This window comes from Xyrauchen texanus, unplaced genomic scaffold (assembly GCF_025860055.1).
Source record: "Xyrauchen texanus isolate HMW12.3.18 unplaced genomic scaffold, RBS_HiC_50CHRs HiC_scaffold_561, whole genome shotgun sequence".
In the NCBI taxonomy this organism is placed as follows: domain Eukaryota; kingdom Metazoa; phylum Chordata; class Actinopteri; order Cypriniformes; family Catostomidae; genus Xyrauchen; species Xyrauchen texanus.
Window position 1 is genome coordinate 1 of NW_026266535.1, and position 25,000 is coordinate 25,000.

At 36.7% G+C, this 25,000-nt stretch overlaps 2 protein-coding genes and 2 pseudogenes across 2 annotated transcripts; all 4 read right to left on the reverse strand.

The window, feature by feature from the left end:
- Nucleotides 1–6: 6 nt before the first annotated feature.
- Nucleotides 7–9,987, reverse strand: LOC127642353 (RING finger protein 122-like). Its single transcript, XM_052124964.1, has 5 exons — nucleotides 9,588–9,987; nucleotides 1,014–1,162; nucleotides 795–837; nucleotides 668–709; nucleotides 7–502 (listed from the first exon to the last, which is right to left on the reverse strand). Exons 2-5 carry the CDS (start codon nucleotides 1,121–1,123, stop codon nucleotides 416–418), a joined length of 282 nt encoding a protein of 93 aa, XP_051980924.1. The 5' UTR covers nucleotides 1,124–1,162; nucleotides 9,588–9,987; the 3' UTR covers nucleotides 7–415.
- A 2,690-nt stretch (nucleotides 9,988–12,677) lies between these two features.
- LOC127642350 (calcium homeostasis modulator protein 2-like) lies at nucleotides 12,678–14,060 on the reverse strand (annotated as a pseudogene).
- A 3,740-nt stretch (nucleotides 14,061–17,800) lies between these two features.
- On the reverse strand, nucleotides 17,801–20,366 carry LOC127642351 (calcium homeostasis modulator protein 1-like). Its single transcript, XM_052124963.1, has 2 exons — nucleotides 19,818–20,366; nucleotides 17,801–18,301 (listed from the first exon to the last, which is right to left on the reverse strand). The coding sequence occupies exons 1-2, from the start codon at nucleotides 20,364–20,366 to the stop codon at nucleotides 17,801–17,803; spliced, it is 1,050 nt and encodes a 349-aa protein (XP_051980923.1).
- Nucleotides 20,367–21,213: 847 nt separating this feature from the next.
- On the reverse strand, nucleotides 21,214–23,521 carry LOC127642349 (calcium homeostasis modulator protein 3-like; annotated as a pseudogene).
- Between the last annotated feature and the right edge of the window lie 1,479 nt (nucleotides 23,522–25,000).

Consider the following 25,000-nt stretch of genomic DNA (forward strand, 5'->3'; position numbering starts at 1 on the left):
ATCAGATATCTCAATCACTGTAACATCTACGACTGTATTATGACCCTGTCACAAGATGAGACTTAACTTAAGGCATAATGGGGTGGGACTGTATTATTTTGACAGTCTTAAACAGCAGAATGTCTGTCAGAGATGAATAATCTGACAGCTGTAATTCAAGACCAAATACCCTGTTTAGTGCCATTACTCTGACAGCTCAATTTGAGTTTCCTCTGTGTTTTTAATTCTTGTTGAAGTGCCTCCATCAATGTTTTGCCAGAACACAACATTCTTTGCATTTGTTTTTGAAAGTAAAGTGTTGTTATTTTAAATTGTCATATTGTAATGCTGCACAAAACTGCAGCACAATGCAATAACAATGTACAGAATTATGCATATGTTGGACAGTGTGGCAAGATGATGAATGATCATCATCTTACTTCTTGTGAAAAGCATGTGAACAGGGGCAAACCCCGAGTTCATCCCTGCTCCGAAACTCCTCCAGGCAAACAGCACAGGTTTGCTAAAAAGAGAGAGAGAAAAAAAAAATACAAATAAAATATGTATCTATACATACACATTTATGGCTTATTTTTTACTGAAATATTGTACATCTCATTACATTTCTGCTCAGAACTTTTAGAACATTTATTAGATGCCAATAAGGCAATTATTCAGCTTTACTCACTCCAAGAAGGCTCAGCTTTTTCCCTGGACCTTTTAAAACAACCTGAAATAAGAGATGGTGTTTATGTCAGAATAACCATATCTCCCTTGATCTTTTCCAAAAAGTTTGGTTGAAGAAAATAAATTACCTCATTATAGCCATATTGTTCCTGTGTGCCCTGTCGCCTCAATCTGTGAAATATAAAGCAAGAATGCTTGTTGCATCAATATAGCTATGACTGATGAAAACATTTATCTTTATTTGAGTAAGAAAAATATATAATTTCCACAGTGGCAACTATTCTCAATGAATATATAATTTACCCCCCCCCCCAAAAAAAATACTTTTTTATTATTATTATTTTTACCTGAACAGGTAGCAACAGAAGATCATACTCAACATGAAGATGAAGAGGCCTATCCCAAGAATGATTACATAGACATTGAGTGGAAGACGACCGCTGATATCTGTAGTCATTTTGCAGAACTTGTCAGGAATCTGGATCACACAGGCATCCTGCAAAAGTACAAAAAAAGCCATTCAAGTTTTTAACTAACTGAGAGAGTCATAGGCATTTAATAGTGCTTAGTACTCTTTTTTTATCAGTGAAATGAATACACAAATCAAATTTTATGAAAAAAAGCATTGATTTTCTAGATCATTTGTCATTAATCTGTTAGGTGAATGGAGATATATGATACTGAATGATTACCATAATTATGGAATATGGTGTATATATATATTCTATGCTTTTGATGTCAAAACATATGCGCACAACATTTGCAAGCCAGTAAGAATGATGATAAAGGTGTTTACATACTACATTAAATGAGGGTAATGGGCAAAAAGGTACCTGTGATGATCAGTTTATGCTTAAACCATTTGACTTTACTCTAATAAAGGAAACATGTTTAAGGTATTTACATAATTTTATATGCTGTTGTCTTATTAAGCATAATTGGTGCACACTGCAGATTTTAGAAATGCACTTTAATCTTACAAATCAGAATTTTGATGCAACAACTATTGTTGCAATCAGAATTTCCACAGCAGCGAAAATTATTTGGTCAACAAAGGTTTAGCCTATATCCTGAGGCAACACATGTTAATAGCATAAAAACACCTGTCAGCATGATGTTACAAAGCCTTTAGCTCTATGAGGAAGTGAAACACAGGAGTCATCTTTGAAATCACACCAAATCTGTTTATATCATTAATACAATGAGATAAACATTGTCCTGAACTTTTTGACAAAGTAGTGATGTGATGTTTTCTGTTGCTTACATTGTCACCAGTGCAAATTTTTCAAACTGCCAGAGAGCTAAACATCAGTTCACTTTAGTAAGTGAATTTAACATTAAAGAATGGATGTGCACACTTATTTGTGCTCTGCTTGTGGACAAGACAAAAGAAGACAAGGTGATGAAATAGACATTGCAAATCGACTGAGTTATGGAAATTTTGCAGAATGTCTTTGTAATCTATAAGTCTGGATCACACAGGTATTTTGCAACAGCACAAACGAAGCCATTTAAGTTTTGATATGAAATAGTTGTTTATCATGAAATCAGAGTTTATTGTTAAAGTCATGGGAGACTGGTTAGCATTTCGTTTTTGCTCTTCTTTTTTAGAAATAAAAAGAATACAATTCAAATTTCATATAAAAGCATAGAGATTGATTTTCTACGTCATGAGTGGGTGGCATATTCCTTTCTGTCATACCCTTGAAAGACAACACACTTCACTGTGTACAGTTCTCAGTAGCCCCTGCATGCATATTGCATACTGTGAGCCTGCAGACTGTCCTTGTGTTTCTCATTTCAATGTAACACTGTTCTCATTGCTGGACCTCTCTGAGCAGCCTGAACTTTTCACTGTAATACACCTTTTAAAACTGAAAAACAAGAGATGTTACAGTGGTGTCGGATGATGTACTCAACAGCTAAGCACAGTGGGTTTTGTATTCAAGCTCATTATTTACTGAGATATTGTCTGGAGGTTTTTGACAAAGCAGTGATGTTTTCTGTTGCTTGATTGAACATTACAGAATGGATATACACACCTAATTGTGCTTTACTTGTGGACAAAACAACTCTCCATTATGGTGAAGTTTGGAGAGAGTAGAAAAAAGAAAACAGTTGTGCCTGTCTCCAAATGTACTGTATGTAATTAAGTTATAAACAGCATGTATGAGAGTAATTTTAAGAAGGACGCTCCCAATACTCAAAACAATGATCACAAACTTTTATTTAATTTAGTTTTTACTTTAATTTAGTGCCATTTTTGGTATAAAGTAGTCAAAATCTTTTAAATGTTTTACTGTAGAGCAGTTTCTGTCTGTTTGACTCTATAAATGAAGTGTAATTTTAAAGGGATAGTTCACTCAATAATGAAAATCTGTCACCTTTTACATTGTCTAAGGCTAATATTGCCTAACATCTCCTTTTGTGTTTCATGGAAAAAGGAAAGTCATACAGTATGGGTTTGGAACAACATGAGAGTGAGTAAATGATGACAGACTTTTAATTTTGGAGTGTACTATCCCATTAAATTCCATAGGTTTTAATTAATAATAGGAAAACAACTGCCAGAATTAAATGCAGCTCGAGGGCCAGTAGATACTAATGGGCTGATTGTGAACTGTAGAAACACGTTAACATTGATTTGTGTTTCAAACACAATATTTAGAGTCATGAATACTGTGGGTCAGAGTTTTGAGTCCTTCAAATACATGAAGGGATTCAATATTCCACTTGAGCCACGCTCTTTAGTTATTTAACCGTTAAACCATTATTTTTCTTATTTTTAAGATTAACACATTTAAATTTTATAACAAATTTCCATCAAATTGAATAGTATAATCTTTAAAGGAATATTCCAGGTTCAATACAAGCTCAATTGACAATTGAAAAATTATTTTGACACGTCCCTCCATTTCTATAAAAAAAAGGTAACAGTGAGGCACTTATAATTCATTGCTGGAGTGTATACCCTCAATTATCATTGAATATATGGAATAATGGAGTGACGTTTGTTGGCATATCCATAGTGATGTTTTGAAATCTAATGGCTAAACAAGATTTAATTTAAGGCCAAAAGTTTAATCTGTTTGGTTCGCTATTTTTGATCAAAGTAATATTAGTAGCTGGCGACATGTTAGTGCCCGGCAAGTTTTAGTAAAAATGCCATTGACAAAGCCAAAGGTGCCATGTTGTGTTTATTGGGCTACTGCTCTTAAAGGTATATTTTGGGTTCAGTACATGTTAAACTCAATCAAGAGCATTTAAGGCATTATGTATTATCACAAAAATTTATTTCTTTAAAAAAAGGTTACAATAGCCACGTTTCCACTGTCGGGCCAAATGATTGCATGCTAGTGTATGCCAGGGCCAGTTGTGTTCCCACTGTCACTTCCGGGGCTTAATCGTGCCTCCTCTGGGCTTAATCGAGGCCAATGGTCTTTGGCCTGCTGAAAGAAGGCCAAGTGGGGATTAAGACGGGGTCAATGTCAAAGGCAGAGTTTAGCGAGATACTCGCGCTGTGTTTTATTCATGTTGGATGTGGGATATTCCTACTTGAATTATCTGATCTCCGACTATCAAGGAATTCCATTGCTAGATGCTTGGAAGATGCAGCTGCACTCTTTAAAAAGGTAATTTTTGTCCCCTGCACTTTTCCAAGCTAAACCCATACCGAGTCCAAATGGTGGATTTGCGTTTTGTTACTTTGGGCTGATTGCACGACCATCAAGCCAATCACAGTTGAGTTTCATGAGCGAAACAACCCTTACGTAATAGGCCGTCAGTTAGACAGTCTAATCAACACGGTTCCTTTCATATCTACAGTTCCTTTCAACAATGCACTTTTATCCATGTTTTTATCTGCATTGACGTTGATCTAAATTTATAATCTAGAGATGAGGAACACACAAACGAGAGTTATTTATCGGCATATCATTCTTGATCGGTAGCATTACGTGAAATGCACTGCAGAAAAAACCAAAGGACAGTCCGTCTTTAAAGCACACATTGTAAGTGGAGTTTAGTAGTGATTGACCGATATGGGTTTTTTAATGGCCGATGCCAATATCCAGAGAGCAGGGTGTCAAATAGGCCAATACTAGGGATATGCCTGAAGTTGAATACCCAATTATATAAAAAATATTTCAGTGATTTCAGATAGGATGGGCGCGGTCTGTGTTAATTGTGCGTGTCTGGAGCTTATCAAGTTTAACATGAAGATACAAAATCATATACACTTTCCGCTTCTTGAAATGTCTATGTTAATTTATCACAGAATTCACACGTGATTCCCATGTATTCATTTATAGCCTAAACCTGTTAAATTCCTGACCTAAAGTGATGTTTTCACGTCGGAGCTTGTCTATCCGTCTCTTTAAGTTGATCACAATTATATTCACATCAGCGATTAAGGTAATTATCTGATTAAGACAAATTCTCCATAAAGGTTTAAATGCTCCGTGAGTATTCATCTATTAGGAATATTCCTCCTTATGTAAAATGAAGAAACTGAAACATGCTCCATCTTTTTTATTCTTATTATTTAAACTGCGATATCTCTGGTAAGGCACTAAATAAATGTAACTTTATTATTATCATTATTTAACTTAATAATGGTGTCTAATCATAAAAATTCCTGATAGATTTACAGGACTTCACCAATTTGTAGACTATATCTATTTTATTTTCACTTCTTTTAATGTTTGAGTTTGTATTTATTATTCACTGCAAAATATTTGCTTGATATTTCACATTTTGCTTCACAACTCCTGCCTTCAGAATAATGTTGTTTTACATGTACAGACAAATGAAAATTTTGTTTCATGCAGATATTAATATCAGATATCACCTTACAGTTTAAATGGCCTGGATTGCCTGCTTGGATTGTCATGGACTGACCGTCATGATTTGTGAATCAGAGGAACTTTTGATCCTTATACTGAAGTTTTGACACTAGCTGATAGAATACACCCTTCCGAGGAAGATTTTACTTTAGATGAGTCGGAAGAAACGCTGGATTTTCGTGAGGTTTGTAAATTACATCTGTTTAAACAAGATGTCTGCATATTTGCAGTTGGTATATAATATAAATTGTATTGATATTTGACTTTTATCATTAGAAAAGTTACAGGGAACAGTTGAGGAGAGACTGTTAGAATACATGCTTCAGAGGAATATATATGAGCCTTCCACAATTTGCTCGATCTGCTTAAGTTGTGTGAGGTTGGTTTATTACATCTGTTTAAACGAGATATGCTCATATTTGCAGATAGTATATGATATTAATTTTATTGAAATTTGCCTTTTTATCATTGGACAAGCCAGTTAAAAGTTACAAGTTCAACTGTTGAGGAGAGAGAGACAGAATGAAACAGGTGAGCACTTTAACATAATGAGCTCAAACATGTCTACCACGGCTCTGATATGTGGACCATTTACATGAGCCTGTGTTGCACACCGGTCTATTATTGCAGTAACAAGATGGCACATAATAACAAAATGAACCGTGACTGGTCGTTTATATGTCTCAGTCACTTCACATGCAAGCAGGCGATTCTCAGAGCCCTCAAGAAACTAATCGGCCAAACAGGAAATAATTTCGGCCAGTGCCGTTTTTTTTTTCTCTCTTTTATTTTTAGTTAATAGTTTGATCAGCTGTTTTTGTCAATTTAAGCAGATTTCTTGATCTGTGTTAAATATGTAAAGCTGTTTTTATATCAGCTCCTATTTTTTACCTCGATGTTGGTGTGCAGTCGACAAACTGTAGGGAAAAAGATAGATCTGCTGTGTTCTTACTGAAGTGAATAGACATGTAGACATGCTTTTATAGATTTTATACATGAAAACATATTGAAACTCATAATTATTATAAGTCTATTATTGTTGTCTTTCGATCAAATTCATGCTCAGCAGCTCACATAGATTTGCTTTGTTCTTATAATGCTTAAAACCTCTACGAAAGTCTCTTTGTAGGTTAGTAGACATACAAATTTTAAAGGATTAACATTTTCTTTTGATTGTTGATTCAATGACTAATTTCACACAAGGCACTCGTTTGCCACCACCTTCTGGCATTACCAGAAATAGTCACTGAATCATTAAATGGAATTTAGGTGAACGTAATCAAACCACTCCAGCCAATTGGATCTATTTTAATCCCACAATGCACAAGCACAGAGTAAAAAAAAATTATATTGTGCACATGCGCAATTGTCATTATTGTAATTGAGTAAATAATCTATTCAGGTCAGTAAATAATATGCTCAGTCTTTTATTGTCATTTGTGAAACAGAAGCAAGTGCTCCACAAGATGTCCTTTATTTTTGCAGCTAATTTTGCTAAATTATGCAATTATTTTGCAATACTTGAATCTTTAAAATACTACAAATATTAAAAGTACATAATACGTATATATTCATGTAATACTTATATCATACTTATACATTAATATATACTGTAATATATTAATACTGATCTGTAAGTGTTGGATCTTTGCAAGCCACCTTCTGACAGCTGTGTTGTCGTCTCCCCCCCACCCCCCTTGAAAATGACTGCTACGCCCCTGCTCCCGTTAGCATAACAGGGGTTTGACTCTCACCAGAGATGTCTCCTAGCAACCTAACTGATAAACAATCCTGCTACACTAGCATTTGTGCTACAGGTGTATGATCATAAAAAAAATATTTACCGTGTTTTGGACACCTGTTTTTAAGCTTTAATTTCATGTAATGGAGGAACTTTGACACATTGATCGATATCATTTAATAAAAGTTCATGTTTTTTGCTAATTTTGTCTTCATGTATCGATATGTTTGTGTGACATCACGCACCTGCATCTCAATGAAGAAATTACGGTCAAATTACAAATTTGTTAAGATGCACAATGGACAAAGAGGTGCTTAAATGAAAGACTTTCCATGGTTCGAGATCATGGACGCTGTGCTGGGACATTGCCCCGCTGTTAGTGGAGAGTCCACTCAGGATACCATGACAGTTAAAGTCAGTGAGCTGTCAACGTTAACTTATCTTCCTAGCTATAGCTAATGTTTACATACAATATTAACTTGATATTCTAGATAACAATATAACACGTGTGTTTGCTTCAGCTTGTGAAATGGGCTGGGTGTGTGACGTTTGCAGCAGGGCGTCGTATTATTAAGGGAGGGTTTTAGGAGCAATGCTGAGGGGCATTTGGTCCAATGGTGGGAATGCAGAATGATTTTGGTCTCGCGGCTCGAGGTCCGAGGCTATTGGCCCCGGGTGACCAGTTTATGGCCTTGGCTGGAACTGGCCTGATAGTGGAAAAGCGGCTAATGAGGCACTTACAATGGAAGTGAATTGGGACCATTTTTGGAGGGTTTAATGGCAGAAATGTGAAGCTGATAATTTTATAAAAACATTTAGATTAATCGTTTTGTTAAAACTTGTGTATTATTTGAGCTGGAAATGTATTAAAAATCCTTGTTTTATGGGTGTTTTATGGTAGGACATTACATTCACTTCCATTGTAAGTGTCACTATAACCCAGATTTTTTTATTTTATTTTTTGTATGAAAAAGAGGGAAAAGTTTAGATTCATTTTTGATACGTTTTGTTAAGCTTTTGATACATTTTGTTAAGCTCACTCAACAAATGCTGTTGAGTGAGCTTAACTTGCATTGAAACCAGAACATTTCTTAAAAAAAAACAAAAACGTAATTTTGATTTAATGTTGTTAAATATGACTCAAAGAGAGAAAGGAGAGAAAGATAGACAGCATTTGGCAAAGTGAGTGAAGCTTGGCCAATTGTCTGTGCATAAATGCAAACACTAGTGGTTCGCCCTTTCTGCCAAAAAGCCACCATCTGGTCTATCTAAGAGAGATAGAGGGGGAGGCAAAAGATGTCCAATGGAGGCTCCACCAATCCAGGCTGGAAGCACCATTTAGGGGAAACAATAATGTCTGAACTCAGGGGTTGATTGCTGCCAAAAACGACACAATGTTGACATGGATAGATGCATATGTAATGTGTTTGTCTCCGTCTAGCCTTTTCAGGTCATAGAAGAGAGTGTGCCAATCAGAAGAAATTGAAGGAGGTTTGACTTCAGGTGAAGGAGGGGCTGGTGGTAATAGAAGTAGGATTTTGGTTAAACATTGATAGAAAACCAGTTGTTGGGTTGAAGATTGTGAATGAATAACACATGTTTTAGGGAACAATCCAGACAATGTACCCAAATCTTTAGGATGATTAATTAAAAAATGGGGGTATGATTCATACTCACTGTTGAAAAAAGATTCAGGAAATCGGGCTCTAGATTGCTCCGCTATACCAAATATTCCAGTAAATTGTGTCCAAGGAAACTGTTGAAACCTGGCCAAAAGAGTGGGCTGATCCCCTCACTCAAAACCAGATGAATAATCTGAGCATTATACTCCCAAAAACTCTTACCACAAAAAGAAAAATCTTCAGCGCCTCTGGTTAACACACTATAGTCGCCAACCAGCTCCTCGCTTGCATATGCATAGAGGCAGGGCGATTTTGTTTTCTTTTGTTGAAACATTCACAAAGACATGTCTGTCATTGTTGAGACCTGTGTCAACACTGTTGCAGATATCAACACCTACTCTGTATCTAAAATGTTTTGTGCTGCCATGATTTGACTTGCTGCTCTTTTGTCCAGCGTCAGGATTCAAAATAAATTCCAGATTTTAATCAGTGTACAGCACAGAATTTGTAAAATTGGCAATGTGTCTTTCACTTAAACAATGGATTGCCATCTGCCTCTGCATGAGGTGAAGTTGTTGTCATTGGCTTTTCTCATTTCCTACCACTCTTGCAGAGTGACAATAATGAAACAGTGAGAATTCTGTGGGATAAAAACCAAACAGTACAGTGCCACGGTTTTATTGTCTATCTTCAAAACATTGTCACAAGGCTCACCCCTTCCTCTGCTGCCGTCAGCCACTTCCTCTAGTCTTCTTGCTTTCCTATGTCTCCCTCAAGATGATCGCCCTCACGTTACAATCAGACGTTTTCCTCGGTAACAAAGGAGAGGAAGAGCTGTGGTAAACAGCCGTCAGAGCTAGATGTTGTGAATGCACCCTGTTCAAGCTGGGAGAGGCGGCAGGCTGTGTCTCTTCCTCATGCCATCTGGTTTGGCTTGTCCGCTTTTAAAATTCTAAGGATATAAAATGTGTCCTCCAGACAAAGTGATGAGCTTCATGTGTGTTTCCTGTTGCCTTATCCACCAGCCCTGCCTCCACATAATGGTGCCGATGACTTCTCTCCTGCTCAGTTCAGTTTGTAAACAGATCCCTGCTCATGTGATTCGCTGTCTGGATCACAGCTCTCCTTTCACCCACCCTCTCCTTGCTCTCCCCCTCTCCCTTCCTCTTTCCCTCTCCCTTTCTCTATTCCTTTATATCTTGTGCGCGCTTTCTCTCTTCCTCCTATTCCTCTCCATCTGAAGGCTATTAGTGGCCAAGCAAGCAGACAGGCAGGCAGGCCGAGTTAGGATCTATGTGAGACAGGGTCCGGAGGGGAATGAGGGTTGATTAATTTTGCTTTGCTGGCTGTCACAAAATCATAAACAAAAGACAAACAGAGCGATAATACTATGAGTAAGAGGGAGAATAGAATAAAACAGAACTCTGGGTATATTCTGATAACAACCCCAAAATAAAGCAGAAAAAAAATGTGTATGTGAAAATAGCTGTGGTACCAGCAATACTGAAAATTCACAATTGTTGGCTGACAAAAAGAGACCCTGAATTGAAATTAGTAAGAGTTTGTTTTGGGGAATGACAGGTAATTCCTTGTGCTTGGCTGACTTCCAAAAACCATAAACAAAGAGATGACAGAGGGAAAGAGGGAGATAAAGAGACAGAATAGAACTCTAAGGATATTCTGATAGCAACCCCAACATAATGCAGTAAAAATGAGAATGTGACAAAAGCAGTTAGACCAGTGATCTTGATAATTACACTGTTTTAGTGAGCAGTTAGTTTTGGCCAGTGAGATTTGGCTTGCTGTCACAAAGCATAAACAAAGAGATGGCAGAGTCAAAGTGGTGAGAGGCTGAACAATAGATCAAATAGAATAGAAGTTAGATTATTTTTTTTTTTTTATATAGCAACCCCAACATACTATTCATTATTCCAAAATAGAGCATGTGATACAAGCTGTGACGCTAATGATCTTGATAATTATTCTGTTTTAGTCAATGGATTTATCAAGCAGTTTGTTTTGGAGAATAAATCATTTAGCATGGATGACTGTCAAAAAAAAACATGAACAAAGAGTTGACAGAGAGAAAATAGTGAGAAACTACGCAAAAGACAAAATAGAATAGAACTCTGGGGATATTCTCATAGCAACCTCAACATAAAGCAGAAAAAAAACAGAGAATGTGAGAAAAGCAGTTACACCAGTGATCTTGATATTTAAGCTCTTTTAGTCAACAGATTTAGTGAGTAGTTTGTTTAGGGCAGTGAGGTTTGATTCAGTTTGCTTGGTCTGCTTATCAAAAAGCTTGCAGAGGCAAAATTATGAGAGACTAAGCAAGAGATAGAATAGAATAGGGATATTCTGATAGCAACACCAACAAAAAGCAGAAACTGAGCATTTGATAAAAGCAGTTAGACCAGTGATCTTGAAAATGCACTATGCTTGGCTAGCTATCACAAATATATAAACAAAGAGCTAATAGTGAAAATAGTTCAAGCAAGAGGGAGAATAAAATAGGAAATGATTAAAGGGATAGTACACCCAAAATGAAAATTCTCTCATTATTTACTATCCCAGGTGTGTATGACTTTTCTTCACCAGAACACTTTTGAAGAAAAATAGAAAAAATCTTACCTCAGTAGGTCGTTAAATCAGATACAAATACAGATCTAAACCAAAACTAATGAAGCTTCTGTATAGCATTCATCCTACTGCGCTGCTCTATCAGGTGTCACACGTGTGTCAGTTCTCGCGTGAACACACCAACGTAATTACGTTACACGTGCATATCACTGCTGACCGGAAGCAATGGTTTATTAGTTAAAAAGTGCTAAAATATTTATCTTTTTTGTTGCTTTACAAGACATTAATTTAACTGCTAAAGTCGTATGGATAACGTTTATGCTGACTGTCTATTCTTTTTGGAGCTTCAAAGGTGCATTTTAAGGAGCTACTGAGGTAAGATACTTTTCTATTTTTCTTTAAATGTGCTCTGCAGAAAAAGAAAGTCATACTCACCTGGTATATCATGAGGGTGAGTAAATGATGAGAGAATTTTCATTTTTGGGAGAACTATCCCTTTAATACACTTTGCTTGGCCGACTGTCACAAACAAGTAGACGACAAAAAGGGAAAAAAGTGAGAGACAGCAAGATATAGAATAAAAAACCTTGGTTACACATCTCGATTAAATTCCTTAATATTGTTTGTCATTTGAACAGTTCTCGCTTACGATTCTGTATTAGGGTCCCAATATTTCTCTCTCTCAAAATGAATAAAAGAACTGAATACATAAATACATTTTTAAAGATCTGAGAAGACAGGAAAAACCTAGGGAAATAACTTTTTGTCTGGATGTTTAGGTTAATCCTAGAAACATTTTGACCTTAACTTAAGTGGTTTGTGTGGCACACTGCTTGGGTGTTTCTTAATACCTAGATTACTGTTAGGGTGTGCTTACATTATTATTCATTCATTAGACTCTAATATCAGAGGCGCTTTACTGCATAAACCATAACAAGAGTTTAATTCATCCTCAACCTGAGAGTACATCATGTACATCTTTATTTGAGCACCATTTGAGCAACAGCCTCCAAAAACTTTCTTAAAAGTTGTACTTATTATGACTTCAGTGTAATCTAACAGACCACTTATTATGCATAAAAACATTTCAAACATAAAATTCTGAATTACAGCTTTCAATGACAAAACAGCATAGCATGTCAGCTCAAATTTGCCATGCAGGAACAAATAACAAATTAAAGATTTAGAATCAATAACATGGCTACCAAATATATTGCACAACTACGTCCCAAATGTGTCCATTTGGTTGTCAATTGCCAAACAGTTGTTGACCTTTTCGTACATGATCCATTTGTCTAAGCAACAATATAGGGGAGTGTCATTATTCTCTCTATACATGTGATTCGGTTTGACTCCAGACAGGGAATGGTGCTCTTAGCACTCTGATGGTCAGCTAGAAGCTCCTTTTCCTGATTTTCCAAGGACACAAAGCCAAAGAAGTTCTTGACACTCTTAGCAGCATGGATTTTAGCATGTAGTTCAGCAGTATGCTGGAATAGAGCTTGTTCATTGCAATGGTACTGGTCCTAGTACGCCTCCTGCTGATAGCCAAGGGGAGAGCAGCAGTTTTTCAGGCAGAGGGAGATGAGCCCCACTATCAGCCAGCCCATCAACTAGAGGAAAGATGAAAAAAAAAGAAGAAATAAACCATGATATTGAGTCTGGAGAAATTACCAATTACCAATTGGTGTAAATTACCAATTAAGTTTATACATAAAAATGACTGAAATTGTCATTATTTACTCACCCTAATGTCACTACAAACCTGGACGTCTTTCTTAGGCGGAACCCAAACAGTCATTTTTTTATGTTTTGCCAGTATTTATTTGCCATAATGCAAATGAATAGTAGCTCCAGCCTGTCAAGCTCGAAAAAGGCCTCTTAAGCCAAATCATAAATACAGCACTTCATCAAAAATGTGTTACATCAATAACATTGAACTTCATTGGTTCTCATCGTGTCTCGTGACTAAATGTGAATATGGATTTTGAGCCACAACAGGGAGAGTAGATAATGATATAACTTTTTTCAGTAAACTATAAAGACTATAAAAAGTACCTGGGATTTGTACTTTAATTGGCGTTCAGTCTCTCCAGAGTAAACCATCAGTGGAGCAGGTACATCCTTAAATGAAAACCGGGCCATGATTTCTGGGGCCTGTGTAGTTGGAGGGAAACTGTCCAAAGAGGAGGGATCTATGAACTCACTGAAGGCACAGCCATACGCCTCTCCTCTCAGGAGGGAAATAATAGTCCAGGTGATTGGGGCGACCACTGCTCTCCCCACAATGGAGACCAGCAGAGCAAAGGCAGCAGTCACTGTGAATTTACGTCACTTTCTGGTGTGGCACTCTGACACAATGTCCCAGGTATTTTGATTAAGCATCACCACAATGACAAAGAAAGGCAGGGCTTGTACAGCAATTGCAGCCAGGCAGTACAGGTAATTTTTCTTTGATGAACATGGACAGTTAAAAGCAAAGGTGTTGTACATTGTCTGACTTACCACTGTCCCTAGACCTATAAGGCCATTGAAGATCATGACATCTTTGCTCTTGAAGAAAAGTGCAATAAACTTGAAATATTCTGAGATGACGGCAGCCATCCTGCAATATTTTTTATTCTCCCTCTCTTTCCGCTGACTGTGATTTAACAATGAGTTGTTCTGAGCTCTCTCTCTGCAAATTAAACCAAAAACACTGACAAAGACAGATATGTTAATGAGTCCTTTCTGGTTAAATTATACTGTTATACACGGAAAGAGGGGCAAAACAAACTGCTTAATTACAAGGATACAAGTTCCAATAAACATAGAAATGCTCACATGGAGCACTGTGCAAGTGTATTATTCCGAGTATAATAAAACACATTCAATTCAAAGACAAATTCGTGCAGAAAGAAGTTTCAGCATCCCACTTTGAGCCTAATTACACTGAAAAAAATAATGTAGCCTAATGGATTTGCTTAACATTTTTATTTTTGCATCCCACATTTTAAGCAAATTCCACAAGGATTTTTAAGCAACTTTACTTAAAAAAAAACACAGCTGGCTATGGCCAAATTAATGAGTTTCCATTCAAAAATGTTTACTTAAAATACTGTGCCATGCCAGCTACTATATTTAAGGGTTTTTTTTAACACTAAGAGAGTCTCTGTTTACCCAACTATGATTTTAAACTAATTTAGCTAAACTGTAAGTGCTGTTAATTTATTTTCAATTAACTTTAAAATAAAATGACCTGAAGAAATAACAGACAACTGGTGAATGACAAATGTTTTTATTGTTGTTTACAAATTTACAATCTAACAGATATTCATGCTCTCCTCTCAAAATCATGATGATAAACAAAAAAACAAAAAAGTGGGATATGCAGTGTCTACAAGTTTTCTTCCTTTTACATTGACAATCTTACTCCAATCACCTACCCCACTATGGAGATTCCCGCTGATATTTTCTTCATCCATCTTCTGATCACTTCCGGTACTACCATCACTTCCTTCCATCAATGCTCCAGTCACAGTCCAGTGTTGTCTATCCGCCACGCCATGGCGCGATGCCGAGCCAGCGTCTGGCAAAAGACGCTGGCTGCCAAAGAAAATGAATGATTTCTGGTCGATTTGACGCTCTCGATGCCTCTGGTAGCTATATCAAGACTATTTTTCACTCACATAATAAGAAAGCAATTAAAACTGTTTCTATATGTGAGTCCTTCAATATATTTACATAATGTTTAGCCTTCCCCCCTGGCTGTATTGGTTTTCTCTATATGTATTATTGTAGTTTTGACTGTACATTGTCTTTGTTTGTTTGAAGCATAATAAAAAAAAAGCCTCTGGTAAAATCCGTGGGAATTCTCCGCCACTGCCAGACAATGAGAAAGCACAGTATTTTTCTATGAGAAAAGTATGGTGAGAGCCACATATAGAATATTAATTATTGTCATTGGCAACCACACACATTAGAGAGACCGAAATTTATGCTTGACATGATATTGATGTATTTATTCATGTTGTCTCAAACGCTAACTGAATGCTAAAACTGTAGATTCAGTTGATGAAGCTGAATATAAACCAACACTCAGAAAATGTTAGCTGGTTTCAAGATGTACAATTTGAAGATTGAATTAAACATTTAAACTGGTGTAGAAATACGATTAACTTACTGAAATTACCTGCTGTTTGAGTAGTTTTCGGTGAAGGCCCTGAGCAGCGGTTGAAGATGAAGAGTATGTGTCTGGTGAAAAAATTTGCAGGATCCTTGTTTGTTCGACTGTGAAAATGTTCACATCTTAAACACATCTTGGTGCCTTAAAGCCCAAGGCACCCCCGGGCATTCAAGGACCCCCTGGTAGTCAATGGCCCGGTCGGTAATCTGTCCCTGCACATTCTGCATCACGTGGTTTCCCATGGAATCATAAAATATTTGACTGGATTTACTAAATTTCAGATTATTGTTACTTCACTCAAAATAATTAACAAAGTTTCTTTATTATTATGAGTACAGCATAATCTCCATATCTTGTGTCACACATATAGCAAATAATTAAGGAAAGTTGACAGCAATACATTTTCAGTCAAATCTGTTTATTTTAATGAGCAATATCATTGAGAAAGATCAGACATGCATAACAATTTTTAAAGAATAATAATAGCAATCATACTAAATATATCCTTTTTACTATATATAAAAAATGACTATTCATTGTATTTAAAAGTGTAGGTAACCTCCTGTGAACCACCAAAATAAATAAAACATAGTTTTTTGGCATTAAGAATTGCCATTATTATTTGGTTTGATGCACAAGAAACAAATATATTTTTTTAATTAGTATTATTACTATTAGTAGTAGTAGTAGTATTAATTAAAAAATTATGTTAACTACATACAAAGCTTTGAATGGTCTAGCTCCACAGTACTTAAGTGACCTTCTACGCTATATTCCATCATGTTCATTACGATCACAAAACTCTGTCTTGTTAATAGATCCTAAAATATCAAAATCTGCAAAAGGAGGTAGATCCTTTTCCTATTTGGTTCCTAAACTATGGAATTGTCTCCCTAACACTGTTCGGGATTCAGACACACTCACTCAGTTTAGTCTAGACTAAAGTCTCATCTATTCACCCAAGCATACACCTAATTTATCCTTCAACTCACAATTAGACTGCTTTAGTTGGGTCTTCCTGAACCAAAAACATCTATAATGATCTATAACTCTGCATAACATTGGGAACCTCATATCCCGAGGTTACCATATCCAGCTCCGTTCCTGGTTGGTGTTCATACTCCACTTCTACCTGTCTCTGAGTGATGATGACTAAATGCAGCCGGTGCCAGCCAAACATCACTTCAGTCTTATATGATGGACTTCAGTGGATAAACTGATGCCAACTCCAACTGTAAGACATCGGATACTTCATATGCTGCTGCCTGAACCTTAGATTTAGGATGGACCCCACCAAACCTCACCGAAATTACCTGCCAGTTGCACTGTGATGCACCTCATTGATCTCTGCCTGCATTGCATTTGTCTATTGATGGACTACACTCTTGAAATGGAATATGTAGACTATTATTTAATTGTCAATAAAAGCCTTCAGCCAACTAACAAGGACAATTGCATCTATGTGAACTTCTGCAGTTAATCCAATCCAGACATTAGTCATTAATCTTACCGTTCATACAAAATCCTTGTTTAAACACTTACCCTTAACACTTACTTAGTTTACAAATTTTAAACCATGACTTGCTCTGCACATAAATAACTAATATTGGCATTATATTCATGATGTTAGCCAGAGGGGAACTGGCCCCCACAGTGAGTCTGGTTTCTCCCAAGGTTATTTTTCTCCATTAACCAACATCGTATGGAGTTTTGTGTTCCTTGCCATAGTCACCTTGAGCTTGCTCACAGGGGTTCTAAATACAATTATTATTTAATTTGTATACACAATTTACAATCATATTTAATCAAACAACACAATGGTCACTCTTAAGACTTTGTAGATATTCCAGTTTCATTTTTTGTTAATGCATAAAGGTCTGTTAAGCTGCTTTGACACGATGTGTCTTGTGAAAAGTGCTATACAAATAAAAAAAACTTGACTGTTAATAATTAGGCCAATTATTAAACCCAGAATGTCTTTGTGGTCTTAGACACTAACAAACAACACATGTTGTTCACTATAATAGCCAGACATGAGTGGCTGGATCTCAGGAGGCAAATAAAAAATTGATAAGGACTATTTCTAGAGAATGTCATATCAAATAAGTGAGATTACAATCAGTAGCCTACTGATAACGCACTTCATTCCATACCTAAACCAGGTTTTTTTTTTTTAAAGTCAGACTTTGGAGTAGTATGCCACAGCTGTTTTTTTCATAGGTGTCTGAGTGCAATTCTTTTCCGAGAAGCCATCAGTAACTGAATGCGCATGTCCATTCGCTTCTTGAGCTCGTTTATTCAGCAATAGCGCGGGTTTACATTCATGCCAGTTCCACAGGACTTTATTCATGTCTTCTTCTTTACGGATCCCAAGAATCTTCTCCTCGTCACTTTTTTGTTTTTCTCCATCGTCATCTTTGTCACCTTTTCCTTTCTTTTGGGGTAGATGCAGGCATGAAACAATTTCACCACTGATGCTCTCGAAGTATTGCTGGATGCAGACCTTGGCGAAGCTCTTGGCATGTTCTTTGCATGTTTCGTCGAATAATTTGCGCTCCGTATCAATGTAGTGAGACCAATATTTTGTTTTAAGGAAAGCGGCTTGTGTGAAGCAGGGCCTGATTGCCCTTATCAAGAAGGCTGTCAAAGTTATGATCATTAAAAAGGTCCATCCACAGGCCTAACGAAGAAATAACATTACAACATGTTTATTATGCATGCAATAGAGCCTAAAGCTGTAGCTCCCATATTTTAATCAATAAAATACAAATATATAAAAGAGTCGTTGACAAATAAAATCATGCATCTTGCAATAGACATGAGAAATATTCGTAAAATCTATTTTAAAATACAGAGGTTTCAAGTTCGTAGACATTTAGGCCTACTGTTTTTGTCCATGTTTCTTTCATAAAATTACAAAATTACTTATGAGTAATTGCTTATGTAACTAAATGTGCCTTTGCATCTGAAAATCTCTAAAACACATTATCTCTCGCTCTCTCTCTCTCCTTTTCTCTCTATCATATATATATATATATATATATATATATATATATATATATATATATATATATATATATATATATATATATGATAGTGACAACCATATGTTGGTTGCACCACCTGACTTTGATTTGGTGGACAAATGTTTTTAAATGTTACTAATAATAAAAAAAAATTCACTGCTTATTTTTCAGGAAATAATAATAAAAGATTTTCTGCAGTACTAATTCAAATGTTTTTTTGAAATGTCAGCTTTCCATAAGATTTTGATTGGACTGTTATATTAAAATGGCTTTCAAATCAGAAATCGAAAACATGTTCATCGAGCTGTATTCAAGTAAATGTTTTTTTTTTTATAGGTCTTTGACAAATAAGGTTGTCTAAGATTAAATAAATTAAAGATCTTGCTAGAAATGTAATTAGAAAAGTATGGTGAATGAGCCTTTTACCCCACACTTTGGGTAAAATGATCCCTTATTTGATGTAAAAGGCCCCTAGGAGGTTTAAAGTGACCGTGTAGACACCGGGGTAATTGTTATAGTGTAAAATTTGTCAACTAATGCAAATAATATTGAGACACAAAGATGTAACTAATTAATGATGCTAACTCTAAATAACTACTGAGAACAAGTCAACCATTTCCTGTTAATTCCAAACACATCTGGCATTTTATTACATCTTAAGTATGCTATAAACAAACTAATCTGTATTATGATGGGGTCAGTCAATGTGAGCCCAATTTGAAAATGTTTCATAAATCTATTTGCCCCTCTTAAAAAAACAACATCAATATGTTTAATAGGGGCCTTTGACCCCTGCAACAGGGGGATTTTTACCCCAATTGCTACCCTTTCACTTATTGGACAGTTATTGAAAAATGTTTGATTTAATTACCTAAAAACAGAAAATTATATTTATTTTGTCTCATAAGGAAAGGTGTTAATTTCAGAGATTTGTATTAGCTTAATAAATTTGCAACATAAAAAAAAAAAATATTTAAAAAAATCAAATTGCCTCAAAATCAACCTTTACGCAATTATAGGCTTTGTTCATTATAGAAGTGTATAAATGTTATTGTTTGGGTTGGATTCATTATTTAATGTGTTTTTGAATAACTTAATAGCTCTCCGAAAAAAAAGAAAAGATTGACACATGTATTATTAAGTGATGAAGTTATGGAATTATGCAATTACCTGTGACAAACAGCGAATATACCTAGTTGCCGCTTCTCTTGAGATGATCTCATGCTTATCAAAAACGTCTTTACATGGAATTCTTGCTTGTAAATTCAGGAGCTCCTTTTTGGATAAACCATGATAGCTCTGGTTGATGAACTCTGATAAATCCGTCGTGGCGCTGAAAGCGCACAGAAAACTCTTTCCATCCATTAAAGTCACAGCTATCCACACAACAGGGGCGATGAGAGCGCGCTGCGTCATGGAGCTAAACATGTATCGCAAAACCGCCGGATCTTTCCTGCGCTTTCCAACTGGTCTCTTCCACTCTTCGGTTAACACTGAAATGTTGTTGTTAAGTACATATCCAAGTAAGAAGAACCATATAGGCGGAACGACGAGAATGCCTATTCCATACGCGTAATTGTAGTCTGGGAGGCAAGGACAGGTGAACTCAAAGGAGGAATACATTTGAGCACTTGCCAGAGCCATTATCCCACAGATGCCATTCATGAAGGACTCTTGATTGGCTTGCAAGAACTGGACCATTATCCGAAACTTATCCATTTTGAAAAAGGTAGTTCACCTTTTAAGAGTGGAGTAGACGATTAGGCTAGAATCAGTGCAACAGGTTGTTAGCATATTAATATAAAGTATAATATACTTACCTACAATATGATCTTGTCACAGAGAATAGAAACTACTGGAGCAGAGTTTAGCAGAGTTAAGTGGTGACACGTTCGTCAGTTCGCTTTACTGCATGAATGCGCATCAATGACTGGCCCCTCCTCTAGGCTCTACCCATCCTCAACTAAACTTTTCACCCTCACATTGTCCATTGCTTAAGATAATTGTTTCAGTCAAAATAATATGTAATAAAGACAAAATAAAATATCACTATTCAAAATATGCATCAAAAGGCAAAAGTACATTTCCAGACAATGGGCTTTTTATTTTAAAGGGTTATTAAAAAATTAAATAAACAAATAAATACATTCTATGACAGTGGTTTACCTGCCATGCTGCTAAACCGATAAACAACATAGAGAAAATGTCAATATTTTAATTAATTCTATGTTCTGTATTATTTAATATTTAAAAGGCCTACTATTTTTTAGGTGTTGTCTAGGTTAATTTGCATCTAAGCCATATCCATGGGCCATGGGCTTGTTGTGTAATGTGTGTGGAAGGAGACATGCAAAATTACACAAATCCCAGCATAGTCAAATGCACCAGCCTGCAAGCTCTTTAAATTGGTTAACACAAGGTTAACTGAGTTGGCAATAATCTGATACTTGTGTCTCAGAACATAACAAGGGTCAATCACCATTTTTGAGCATCTTTATTAACATTCCATGAACATATAATTTATAGCATCAATCTAAAGTACAGAGATGATTGGCATGTCTCAGTTCTACACTTTTGAAAAAAATGCCTTTCTATTCCTGTCTTCCCAAGTGATACACACTTTGGGCTTATAGGCCATTTTGGTCACATCCAGCTCTGGTTTGTACTGGTACCAGGTTTGCAGCAAATTATCCACTTGATTGTGTCTCGTTATGCCATGCAGATGCTCTTCTTCTTCTCCATATTCATTCTGAATTTTGCCGGGTCCGAGTGCACTCAAGATGGACAATCTCAGAGTTGCATCGTCTCTCAAAGAACTGCACCACACATTTTCTGGAAAAGTCTCTGGCATGGAGGACACAGGTCTCATCAAAGAGTTTCTGCTCAATGCCCAGGTAATTGCTCCAAGTAACGGGTCTACAGAAAAGTGGCGTGATTGAAGCAAGGCTTCATGTTTCGATCCACAGCACCCAAAAAAATTACGAAGAGGAGGACTGTCCAGCCTATTACCTTAGAGAACAAAAATGGCAGAAGAACAATAGATGATGTATGAATCACCTGGTTATGCAAAGCATGACAACTATGTCAATCTGCAAACAGACCTGAAATATGTGGAGGATTTTAACCACCCAGAGATTTTCTAAAGGTCTGTTGCTGTGAACTTTGTACAGCTCAAACTTACATAGCAGCTAACAAGTCAAAAATGACATTGAAGTATTGTTTGTTGACTAAAGGCTACACAAGCACTGAAAAAAATGTATTGGCTTTTAGAAAACCCACTCACTTGGGAGTAACAACGCACATAGCGTGACACAGCTTTCCGAAAACTGATGTTCCTGAAGATTAAGTCTTCTTTGCAGGGCACCTTAGCCATGATATTTATCAGTTCCAGGCTAGTGCTGTTGGGTATGCCAGTAAAATGTTTGGGGTCTACATTCATACTGAACGCACAAATTAAACATTTTCCATCCAGGAGTGTCATTAGGATCAAGAACATGGGAGCCAAAAGTGCCCATTGCAACATGGATGAAAGCAGAAATCTGGAATGTACATTTACATTTAGGAATTTGGCAGATGCTTTTATCCAAAACGACTTATAGAGCCCTTATTAGAGGGACAATCCCCCCAGAGCAACCTGGAGTTAAGTGCCTTGCTCAAGGACACAATGGTGGTGGCTGTAGGGATCAAACCAACAACCTTCTGCTTAACATTTTAGTGCTTTAAACCACTACACCACCACCACTTATATATATATATATTTCATATTCAGGCTGCTGAACACTTCTTACAAGTAGACTTTTTATTATTAATTCTAATAAAAAAATTTTTTTTGCTGTTGCTTTACATAGATGTGGCAAAAAAATAAATAAATAAATAAATAAAGTAAAATAAAAAAAAACACTTGACCCCAGCCAGATTTTTGTCCTATTTCCAATGGGTCTGAACCATTCTTCCACCAACACCGCTGTATGTATAATACTCCCAAACAGAGTAATATAATTGGGGGAACAAACATGACCCCCATTGCGTACATCTTGTTGTACTGCGGTAAACATGGAGAGTTGAAATCAAAACTTGTGTACAGCTTGACACTTAAAGTCCCCATGAATTCAAAATTGACCATACTTACTTTGTTTGCCTAAATTGATCGTTTTGTGGTGAACAATTCATCCATGCAAGTCAATCCACACAAAAAAAATTTTTGGCTTCGTAATCTTTAATCAAAATCTGAAAATTGCCCGCCCCTCTGCATTGGAGGACCTTGCCTGATGACGTAGGTTTGACGGTTTAGGTGTCTCCTTAACATCCGTAACCACGCCCCTCCAACTGACAGTAGACAGGCTGCCTGTGTGTTTGCGAGCATTGACAGCGTGTGAAAGGAGAGATGGCGAGGAGGTGCATTTTTGGTTGTGACACTCACGGAACACTTTTACCATTCGAACCCTCCGCATGTAACGGCTCAAACATGTAAGGTCTGATTCCCCCGTGATCGAAATGATCCTCTGTGTGTTCCTGTTCTTCTTCATCTTCCTCCTCCTCCTGCTGCAGGAAGGGGACTGCTGGCGGTGTTTCAGGCGGCGAGTAATCCTCAACAACCGATTGTAAACTTGCATTAAGATCTGCCTCCATTTCTGAATGAAACACCTACTTTTTTAGATCCAATCAGGTGCTAGTTGGAAAAAAAAGCCACGCCCACTATTTTGCCTCATTTAGTATTCCGTTTCTCTCGGAAATACGTCACAACACTGGAGAAAAGTCGTTTGCAACTTCCGATTCACGGGGACTTTAATCAGGGATCATTTTATACAGACGCCATTGGAGATGGACCAGGAATTTGACTGGAAATACTGCAGAACCAACTTAAAACGATCCATTACTTACAGTTTGCCTTATATAATGATAATATATATATTCTTAGATTCTTAGAGGCTGATGATGTGTTAAACATACTTATCTGACAATGACCGCCAATTGCTTGGTCGTGGTATCTGCGCTGTTCAAGTCTGCACAATGAAATCGAAATTCAGTCAAAAAGGGCAAGAACGATGACTTCAAAATGTGTAAATATGACCGTTGTCATTCATCTAATTCACTAGATCAAGTACAAACAGCCTTTCAGCAAAAGAAACGCTTGTATCACCATTGTTAACACTAGACCTCTGATCAAGTGTGATGGGTTCCATTTGGCCACACCCAAAGGTGCGCACAAATTCCTGACATAAAAAAGGCTTAAAAAAAAGATGATACTTTAATTAGATCCTTTTTAGCATGTTCCTTACACGTAGGCAAGCGATATCAAATAAAATAACCCAGAACGAATGCAAAACTATATAAGTGAAAGTCATTTTAAAGTGTCTGATGAGGAAAAACTTTTGGCTGTTCATATTGTTTTCTTTCTTTTCGCAAATGGATGTTATCAGACATAAACGCTCTGTGGTATATTTTCTGAAATTGAGGTGAGTTTGCGACCTCGTGTGGAAGGCCTACAAATCTGTCATACGCTTTTTCTACTATAGACCCACATCTCTGTTACTCAAATTAATGCTTTGGTGTTTCATCAAACATTATTACATACCTATCTATCACAAATGGACCTAAATGCCCAGATAGTGTAAAATGTTCTAAACATTTTCAAGACAATTAGAAATAGAAAGAAAGAAAAAGAATAGAATATACTCTGTTATATTTGCTGTTTTATTTTTCATATATCAAAGAGCTGATGCAAATAATAATAATATAATAAAAAATATATATTCTTAAACAGTAGGTCTACTGCATTAACTCTAGTTCCCTATCGATTCAGTCCATTGAGACATTGCTGAATGCTTTGGGGAAGTTCCTTTTTCACAACCTAGTTGAAGCATTTGCATCATAACGGCAGTCATGTGATTGGCGTTATGGTGTTTGAGCCCCGCCCTTTCAGGCGCGCATTTGCCCTATATAAGTGGGCACTCACACACCATTCCTTCAGAATTGTATTCCTTCAAGGCCGACATCATCTCGTCTTGACTAAGCACTTGGATTAGCCCTCTCTTCGCCAACGATGAACACTGGATTCCCTGGAGCTGCATCAGAAAGTATTTTGCTTGACTTTCAGCACCTGCAGCAAGGATCACCCACCTCTTTTAGTGTTCTGTTGAAGAAGTCTCTCTGTCTCACAGCAGGATCTGGGTCTCCGCAGCGAGACATCTACCCGTTTGATGCAGCATCCAGGCAGGAGCTGTATCGTTTTACATATATATAACATAAATCCGTCCAAGTGACGTAAAATATACATAAATGAGCCACTTGTGTGTGCGCGTCTTTTTAAAGATGTTATACAGCAAGTGTTCCTGTGAGTGACACATCGGTCC

Coding starts and splice junctions, on each gene's coding strand:
- LOC127642351 (XM_052124963.1), bottom strand. CDS start 20,366: ATGGATAAGTTTCGGATAATGGTCCAGTTCTTGCAAGCCAATCAAGAG. Junction 18,302..19,817: donor ATATTCGCTGTTTGTCACAG/GTAATTGCATAA, acceptor TTTCTTCGTTAG/GCCTGTGGATGGACCTTTTT.
- LOC127642353 (XM_052124964.1), bottom strand. CDS start 1,123: ATGACTACAGATATCAGCGGTCGTCTTCCACTCAATGTCTATGTAATC. Junction 838..1,013: donor TTCTGTTGCTACCTGTTCAG/GTAAAAATAATA, acceptor TATATTTCACAG/ATTGAGGCGACAGGGCACAC. Junction 503..667: donor AAAAGCTGAGCCTTCTTGGA/GTGAGTAAAGCT, acceptor CTCTCTTTTTAG/CAAACCTGTGCTGTTTGCCT.